General features: G+C 36.0%; 1 protein-coding gene across 4 annotated transcripts in view; it reads left to right on the forward strand.

The window, feature by feature from the left end:
- The first annotated feature begins 525 nt into the window (after positions 1-525).
- Positions 526-10,000, forward strand: part of LOC113804470 (general transcription factor 3C polypeptide 1) — a 29,256-nt gene continuing 19,781 nt past the window's right edge. For 3 of the 4 annotated variants that reach the window (XM_070116301.1, XM_070116300.1, XM_070116302.1), the window contains exons 1-9: positions 526-664; positions 2,872-3,015; positions 3,582-3,686; positions 4,470-4,626; positions 4,994-5,179; positions 6,547-6,709; positions 7,387-7,535; positions 8,419-8,583; positions 8,956-9,169. In XM_070116301.1, coding sequence (XP_069972402.1) covers positions 2,991-3,015; positions 3,582-3,686; positions 4,470-4,626; positions 4,994-5,179; positions 6,547-6,709; positions 7,387-7,535; positions 8,419-8,583; positions 8,956-9,169 — 1,164 coding nt within the window. In that variant the 5' untranslated portion in view covers positions 526-664; positions 2,872-2,990. The remainder of the gene's footprint in view (positions 665-2,871; positions 3,016-3,581; positions 3,687-4,469; positions 4,627-4,993; positions 5,180-6,546; positions 6,710-7,386; positions 7,536-8,418; positions 8,584-8,955; positions 9,170-10,000) is intronic. The other variant, XM_070116303.1, reaches the window with a different exon arrangement.

Below are 10,000 nucleotides of genomic sequence, written 5' to 3' on the forward strand. Positions count from 1 at the left end.
ATCATTATTATTATTACTATTATTATTATTATTATCATTATTATTATTATATTATCATTATTATTATTATTATTATTATTATTATTATTATTATTAATAATAATAATAATAATAATAATAATAATAATAATAATAATAATAATAATAATAATATTGTTATTATTATTATTATTATTATTATCATCATCATCATTATTATCATCATTATCATCATTATTATTTACTATTATCAGCATCATTTTTGTTGTTGTTACTACTGTTTTATTATCATCGTTATTATGATTATCATTATTATCCTTATTATTATCATTATTATCATCTCCGTCATTACCATCTTCATCGTAACCGCTTTTAATTCTCAACGTTATTGTCTGCATTATTAATATTACTATCATAAGCACCTTCATTATCATCATTAATGCCACAATAATCTTTAATCACCCGTCCAATTTCAACGTTACACAACCCGTACTTAAAGACACCGAGAAAATTTTTCGACAGAACTCGACCCGTAACTAAGTCTCGGTTTGTTATTGTTTACGTCCAGCATGTGTCGTCAGCTTCTTGTGGGAGTGAAAATGGCGATAAAATAATGGATTATTTGCGTTGCTGAAGATGTAGTGCTGAGTGAAATACGACTGATTGTTCAATTTATATGTTAAGGGTAAGTCTGGGTAGAAAATGATGCGGTTTTGTAATGTTTTCTCTATTTTTAAGATGATGAAATGGTACAGGTCAATTTCATAGTGTCATATTGTTTTATTATCATAATATTGTGTTATAGCTAATGCGAAAAGCAGATATATAACATGCAATTGTCATGAAAGAGGTCAGTGTGCATTCTAGGGTAGTGGTCTGTTTCTTAGGTATATATTACATTATACGGTAATTTTACAGAGTACCTTCGCACGACCAATCACTTCGATTTTGGTATCGATGGATTCCTTACACTGTTATCTAAATATATCGAAATTATGCCATGGAAACCTCCTATTAGCATCAATCTTGGCTCTGGTAGCAGGGGAGGGCTTGAAATGTACCAGAGAAATATCTGGGTAAAATACGAATAATATACACAGAATCAGTCACTATAATTTCTAATGCAGGTGGCTGTGACCCTCCCCCCCCTGCCCCATGGGAGGCTACTGGCCCCCAACCTACTCAATGGAAGACAAAGAGACCTCCATGATTCACGGTATGATAGTGCGTTCAATCAACATGCACAAGATGCTGATGCCGAGTCTATCTAATGCTCTCTCCTACTGGGAATAAATGGAGCATTCTTTGTCTTCCATTGTGGGGTTGCAGGAGGCACAACCCCCTTCATTAGACAATATAGTAACTATTGCTGTGCATATTATTCCTATTTTACCCCACAATTTCCTTGGTACCTCTCATACCCTCCCCTGCCATTGAGACCAAGAATGTGGGTGTTTGGGGGCAGAATTTCTACATATTTGTGTACAACTGGATGAGAAGAATCCATCGATACCAAAATTGTTGTGATCGGGCATGCGAAGATATTTTGTACAATTACCCATTTTGCTACATCCTTGCATCCAACATGTGTAGAAGAAGGAGATGGATGTTTTTCTTGGGGGGGGAGGGGGGAAAGGAGCACAAATCATGTTGGCTGAAATGCAATGGACTTCTGCCCGAATGGAAGTCTATACTATGATGTTTTCTCTTTACTCGTTATGTCTTGGCACTGAACTGTTTATGTAGTAATCATGGGTATATCCATGCCTAATTGCAATTTGGCAAAACAGTCAACAAATATACTATCCATACTGTAAATACTTAGGGAGATAAGAGACTAGACTGGTTGAATATTTGACTGTTATCTTCTCATTTGCATAGCTAGGTTATGTGGCCAGTTATAACTAATATACATAAAAATCATAAATTGCTACAGTCAGTTGGATTTTGTGAAACCTTGAACAACAATATTAAAATGTCCTGACTTACGATTATCCTGTTGATTCAGTGATAGATTTTAGGTGTTTTCTGTGTAAATGCGTCGGATAGCAAGGATTTTAATATCATAACATTTTTTCCCCCAAACAAATGCATTAAGAACAAAAATGCAAGTTAGTTGATTATTTATCAGTGAAGAGTGAAAATCAAAGGAATTGCAGTGAGTATTACATATCTACCTGTATTTTCAGTTTGTATAAATATTGCTATAAAGAATAGTCTCAGGCTGTCATTCTATGTCATCATGTAGTTTTTTATTCCCCTATTCTACCACAAACACAAAATGCAGAATGGTTTTGAATTTTAACTAGTACGTATACATCATACTCTGAAAAATTTCATATCCTCGGACCATTTAAGATAGCTGTTATATTTACTGCTGCATCTACTATGGTATAGCAATAAAGGAAGCCTCATATATTAGTAGCAAAGCAAAGTATTTGAAATTAGCTGTATGATTTTTAGAAAATAAGATGTAATGTGTGGGATATCTAATATGATTTATTGACTTTGTATTGATATATTTATTTGGCTGTTTTGCATGAGGTATGAGTTTACTCAGCCAGTAAGCCTGCACATATTTTCATTCATAACAGTACCACTTTTTATTATTGTTTGTTAGTGAAGTATGTTTTATGGTCACATGTTTATGTACCACCATAATCTATAATTTGTTACTCTGAAATGTCAGTATTTGGTTAGATCAGGGGTTCTCAAACTTTTTAACTCATTGACCACCAACGGAGTTTCACATTTTCTATGGACCCCCTAGCTTTAAATTCAAGGAGAGAAAAAACTATGTTGGCAAAATCAATATAAGTAGTAGTAGAAGTAGTCATTGATGAAAAGGAAACAGGTGCCATTGCGTCTACTACACACACTTTTCAACTTCAGGTCACAATAATCAGTTCATGGACAGCACTTGCACATGCTGATAGTGTACTGACCTACTGGCTCAGTGCGCAACACGTACAGGATTACATACTGTACGGACAGTAAAGCTGCGAGAGACGATGTGGGGGGGAGGTTTGGCTGAAGGTAGTGTTGCCAGAGTTTCTAAAGTTTCTGAACGTTTATTGAAATTTTGACCTGTTGTCTGAATTTAAGGAACTGATTAAAAAAACTAACAGTGTCAATTTATTATCGTGAATCTAAAATTGGTTGCTTGAGTGATTCCCTTTAACTCCCAGTAAACATTCACTGACCCTTTGCTTATTTATGGACACCCTTTAGACCCTTTGGCTAGTCATTGACCCCTTGGATGATCCTCTAGGGGTCAGCATCGACCACTTTGAGAACCCCTGGCTTAGATGAAGTTGGGTTGCGTGCATTTATTCTTCCTTTTCTAGCATATATTTGTGAAAATGTGAATGTGATATAAGATGAGATATTTATGTATATAGACAAAATAGAAGGAGATCTGGCCATAGGTAGATGAAAAATGTGTATTAATTGATGAATGAGTTATGAGATTGTAAATCTTAATTTGTCTTTGTTTTATCATTTTTTATTTATGAATTAATTTCTGTATTTATTTTTACTCTAAATGAATTCATTTTCATTTTTTTTTTTTTTTTCACCAACTATAGACCCATATTTTTCAGGTCACCGGGATTATAGCCCGAACATGGCATGCCAAGGTTTGCAGTACATTGTAGACCTTGAAGATGAAATTGCTCTCGAAGGATTGGATGGAATTACCTTGGAAGGTAGGCTAAGCTATGGAACATATAATGAAGTTTGTATAATCCATCTAGAACAATGCAGATAGATATGAAATTGGAAATATGAAAATTGTATACTCATTGTTTATATCTGATCTGCCAATCTGTCTGCATGTATCATTCAGTCTAGTTATCCTCCTATACCTCAGATCTCTCTCTCTCTCTCTCTCTCTCTCTCTCTCTCTCTCTCTCTCTCTCTCTCTCTCTCTCTCTCTCTCTCTCTCTCTCTCTCTCTCTCTCTCTCTCTCTCTCTCTCTCTCTCTCACGCTCTCTCTCTCCCTCTCTCCCTCTCTCTCTCTCCTTCTCTCCCTCTCTCTCTCTCCCTCTCTCCCTCTCTGTCTCTCTCTCTCTCTCACTCTCTCTCTCTCACTCTCTGTCTCTCTCTCTCCCTCTCTGTCTCTCCCTCTCTGTCTCTCTCTCTCCCTCTCTGTCTCTCTCTCTCTCTCCCTCTCTGTCTCTCTCTCTCTCTCCCTCTCTGTCTCTCTTTCCCTCTCTCTCTCTCTTTCCCTCTCTCTCTCTCTTTCCCTCTCTCTCTCTCTTTCCCTCTCTCTCTCTCTTTCCCTCTCTCTCTCTCTCTCTCTCTCTCTCTCTCTCTCTCTCTCTCTCTCTCTCTCTCTCTCTCTCTCTCTCTCTCTCTCTCTCTCTCTCTTTCTCTCTCTCTCTCTCTCTCTCTCTCTCTCTCTCTCTCTCCCCCCCCTTCTCTCTTTCTCTCTTTCCAGCTTCATCATATCATTATATATCCAATCTCTTCCCTAACCTCCCCCAAAGCACTATGGACTCGCCTCAAACAGCGGCCCAACTTCGAGGCCAACATGCCCATTGACAGTGACAGCAAGGCGTTTTTGTGGTCGCTTATAGTCCAAGATGAAGAGATCTTCCTTTTCGAGCTGCCAACGCCAAGAGACAAGTTGGAGATATTTAACAGGTGAGAGAATCAGAGTTCGCCTGTGAGGGAGATTTTGTCGCTAAGGGCAGTTGTTGTGGCAGCAGTTGTATAGAGGGTAGTGGGTTGTGAGGAATTTTGCTGTGTTACCCTTGATATTATTGTATATACTATGATTGTCGTTATGATTGATATAATTATTATTATGATTCATAATAATGATTATGATCATTACTTTTATGATTATTTTGAGGATTGTGATTATGATTATCATGATTGTTCTTGTCATCATTATTGTTATTCTTAGCATTATTGTTTTTAAACTTATTCAGTATGATATCCAGTTGTAAATACTGTACCTAAATTCATAAATGTTCAGACCTATTGTTTAATGATCCCACCCTTAAAGATATGAACACATGGACCCTGAGCTGGGAATCGTGCTGGAGCCGGAGGAAGAACCAAAGGACATATACCCATTCCACCCTGTAGAGGATGAGAGCGAAGGCATGCGAGGGTCATGCAAGATGTACCACGAGCGCGTCAACGTATCGGATTCTGCCTCGTTGCTGACGCTGGAGGAGGTGGAAAAGCAGTAAGGGACCTTAGGAGTTTGTCGCAATATGTTGAAGTGAAGATTATTATTTTTTCCCTATTTGTAGAATGTGTCTGTAGATGTATATTCAGGTACAGTCTTCTTCTTCTTTTACTTCTTCATCTTCTTCTTCTTCGTCTTCTTCTTCATCTTCTTCATCTTCTTCTTCTGCTGCTACTTCTTTTTTTGTAACTTGAGCTAGTAATACTGTATGTAGGAGGAGTTTGAGAGAGCATGGAGCAATGAACATAGTAGAATGCCCATAAATGCATAGTGGATAACCACTTATATAGCAGTGACTCATCTCACACACAGCATTATCAGATCACCTCTGAAAAGATGGTACACTCTTGTCTTTTTATTGAGGTGACGGTGCACTTAGCAAGTTGGTGATGATTTAGGAGTTTGACAGGTTGGTGACAGTTGATGACAGTTTGATAAGTAGGTTGACAGTTTGGTGAGGATGACAGGCTGACAAGTTGGTGATGACAGGTTAACAGTTTAGTGAGGATGGCAGTTTGACAAGTTTGGGATGACGGATGACAGGTTGATAGTTTCTTGACGGCTGATGACAGGTTATAAGTTACTGATTGTCAATGAAAATTTGATTGATGATAATTTGACAGGTTAATGATCACTGATGACAGGTTGACAAGTAATGATTCATGACAGGTTGATGATGATTGATGACTAATGACAGGTTTGTGATTAAAGGTGACAGGTTGATAAATTATTGATAGAGTATGACAGTATGTTAGTGATGACTGATGACACATTGACAGGTTGGTATTGACTGACAGTAGATTGATAATTGGTGATAATTATTGTGTATAGTTATAGGTTTATATATGTTTATTACCACTAACTTCTCCTGTGCATCACTACCTCAGTATAAAACATGGGTACAAATTCGTGTACTTCATTTTGCGTACAATACAAGTGTTCAAGGTATTGTTTTTTTGTTTGATATTTGTAAAAAAAAATTTAGAAATTTATTTGTTTACTTGGACTAACTTTTTTAATGGTCAGCATATATATTTAGCTTTATTAAAGATTTATTTAATGGTTGTGTTTATGCCTTTGAGTACTGATTTTGAATTACTGAATTTCTTTTCTAAGACATCTACATGAATTCAAAATTTTATTTGTTTTGTCTGTGATCTTAATTTTTTTTGTTTTGGTTTAATTTGTTTATACAAGACCAGGTTTTAATTTATCAGGCAAAGAAGAATATCTTTCTCTGTCTACTACCATTTACCTATAGATAAGTGGTAGAATAGTGCTAGTATATAATAACTTTTTTTCCATTCAACAAAGATATTATTGTAAGTATTTGGTACTGATTATATATATTCTTTCACAAATAGATATGGAGAGAAGCTGGTGCTTGTGGCCAGCCAGACACTGCGAAACAAGGCCCTCTGCATCTCGGCTTGCATTGACAAGTTCTATGACCTGACGCTTACTCAGTACATCATACTAGAGCGTATTGGCCGATCACGTCGCATGGGTGAAATTACACAAGGGAAGGTACGAAAATCTGTGTTTATATGTGGGAGATTAGGTTGGATCGGTTTTTAATTGGGATTATGGCAAATGTAGTTAACTATTGGTTTGGCAAGTGTAATTTGATAATGTAACTCTAGTTGTGACAAATTTATCGTGGAAAGGTATGAATGAGAACGAATATCTTCACAATACAAGAGAGGTATTTAACCGGTTTCGATTATATCTTCATCAGAAATACATACAATGTATTTCTGACGAAGATATAATTGAAACTGGTTAAATACATCTCTTGTATTGTGAAGATATTCATTCTCATTCATACCTTTCCACATTTGTCAACATGAATACGGTTCAAACTTATCATATTTATAGTTTTTTTTTTTTTTTTTTTTTTTTTTTTTTTTTTTTTTTTTTTTTTTTTTGAGATGCATAGCTGCTTTGAATCTAGAAAGTATTATAATCTTACCTTTTTGAGGCATATTGTTGGCCCCCTGGTGGTCAAAACAGATATATAATTTCTCTGTGGCTGTCTCAGGCACTAATTAGCAAAAATAACCAGAAACACTTAAAGCAAGTGTATGAAAGTGTTGGGCATTATTTCTGAACCTATTAACAAAACTCGCCAAGCGATATGATCTCTGAGACCTCTGCTTAATTAAAACCTTGATGCAAATGTAAAAATCTTCCTCATCTCCCAGATCAGCTTAGCGGCCATGGGCGACAATCCAAAGTCGATGTTCTACCACCGCAAACGTCTGCTGAAGCTCAACCTGATCACCAAGCAGCCACACCAGCAAAAGGGGCACAAGGGACAGACCTATAACGGGTCCCTGCTTCATCTGACGAGGTACGTGATAAGGTTTTTACTTGGGGTGAGGGCTGAGGGTTATTATTCATTTTTTTTTCTAATCATTACTATTTTTATATTCCATTACTGTTATAATGGAATATAAGATGTTTTAATGATAATGATTTAATTACATTATATCTCTATTTTATTGTTGTAACTATTTCATTTCTGTGTCAGTCCATAAATAATTTTTATGCATTTTCATTATTTTTGCATTATGATTTCTTATTATTTTCGTGATGCATATACCACTGCTTTTTACCCATATATTCTTATTTTGTATGTTAGTATTTTCTATTATATAGGTTGTGATGTGGTATATTTTTTGAAAAGTTATTGATGGAAGGTAATAAGAATGTAGTTAGTATGAAAAAAAAGGAAATTGCAGGGACATATATTTTTTAGAGTTCATGTTTAGGAAAGGTATTGTATGTATGATATTTAGTATTGTAAAATGCAGGTCATCTCGAATATATGTTTTATTCAGTTTGTACATATGAATTGATTTTAGGGAATTACATTATATATTTTTCAATACATTGCAAAATGTCCTTTCATGAGTCATGAAAAATATACTTAGTGTTTTAGTGTAAGCATGAAATTCTTTTCAACAGTAACATTATTTTCTTGAACTATTAGGTGCAGATGAAGTTGAATGAACAGTATTTAGAAATGACCAGATACAGTACTTGAAATGTGTTATGAACTTGGAGGGGATGTTATTTCTAGAAAATAGATGTAGTAGAATATATAAAAGGGGAAACTATGTAAGAAAGAGAAAACATTTATCAGCCCTCGGAGGTGAAAATCATAATTGTAGGTATTATTTAGCCCATAAGAGAAAACCAGGGAAGAACTTTCATTTCACTCTTGATTTCAGGTTTTATGTCGAGAGACGCTCAAAATTCATCATGATGATCCAAAGGGCAGTTGAGATCCTGAAGACGAAGCCTGGATATTGTGCTCCTTATACCGCTGTCAAGGAAGAGATGGGAATGCCAGAGACCTCTTGCAGGAAGCTCTTTAAGAGTACGGAATTCCAGAGGTATGCAAACGACAGAAGTGTATGCAAGGAATTTTTTTTGTTAGTGTTTTGCTTAATATTTGATTATACTGGTTTATGTGTTTGTTTTATACTTTTTACCTTATTATTATAAAGTATGGAATAGTAATAATGATTTTAAGAATTAAACTTATTTTTCACAAAGACTAAAGGAACAGTATAAGCAGGTGAAATCAGGTGGTGCTAGTAATTGACTGCAATGACCAAGTATTTGTGGAACCATGTCTGTGTAAAAAAGATCAATAAATCAAAACTGTAATGCACAGTGCATATGTATGAGCATCCTAGTTCCAGCAGGTTAATAAATAGACTTACCCAATTCTTAAAGCACTGTCTTGTCCCCTCCTTTTCCAGATACATTAAGAATGTGACCGCCCCTTATCGCAAGGTGTACCCCGATGCGTCTCCCTCCCAGTGGCGTTGCAAGGGCAAGGATGCTGAGAAGTTTGTACGTATCATGGAGCTGATTAACCCCAAGATCGACCCCATGGAGGTGTGCAAGGCAGAGGAGGTGGTTGAAGACGAAGAGGAAGATGATTCATATCCCGGCATTCTCGACCAGCATAGGGTGAGTGGTAGTGAAAGGGGAAATGTAGGTGTAGATGGAATGTTTTAGTTTGTAAAATAAAGATGAGTTGTATTTTTTGGTATCTACAGATCAAAATTTACTCTATGAGAGCTTAAAACATTTTCCAGTATCCATTAGACATTAGGTATAGTTTGCCTTGTGTTCTAAGTGCACCAAAAAATAGTACATATTTCCTTTAAAGATAGGCGTGCCTGACCTATGCGCCACACACCCGGGATGTCGGCTACTTATGTAACCCACTACCCATACTTTCAGCACCATAATTTCCATGATGAAACTGGATCCAACAGTTTAAGCCTGATTAATTGTAATTGTTACTGCATTGGTCATAGGTTTAACCAGTCTGTCCTGGATATTTTTCTTTTAGAAAACAAAGATGAAATGAGAAGAAAAAGTAATTTCAGTTGTTTTGCTTTTAAAGAAAATGAAAAGACAAAAACAAAATATATTACTTATTCTCTGGTTAGTGCTGTGCTTGAGTAGGATAGGCATGTGTCTGGAATTTGGAAGCTAAGGGAGCCTGCATAAGTGGTCCAATTGGTGAGCTGTGAAGCGTTAACCAGTCAATATTCAGCAGTGAGCCATGAGATATGCCTGCTGCCAGCCATTGAGGAGGTTGCTGCTTTGGTGTGGCTCAACCTGGCTAGTATGCAATGTTTTCAGACTGTGGCTAGGGATGGATAGGATAGTATGCTTAGTTGATGGTTATTACCATAGAAAACTAAATTATTCTTTCTTTATTGGAATGACATAACACAGATTCCGTTATAAGTGAAATTTTACCACAAATTTTAACCATAATATTTCTGT

Source organism: Penaeus vannamei, chromosome 38, assembly GCF_042767895.1.
Source record: "Penaeus vannamei isolate JL-2024 chromosome 38, ASM4276789v1, whole genome shotgun sequence".
NCBI classification, from domain to species: Eukaryota; Metazoa; Arthropoda; class Malacostraca; order Decapoda; family Penaeidae; genus Penaeus; species Penaeus vannamei.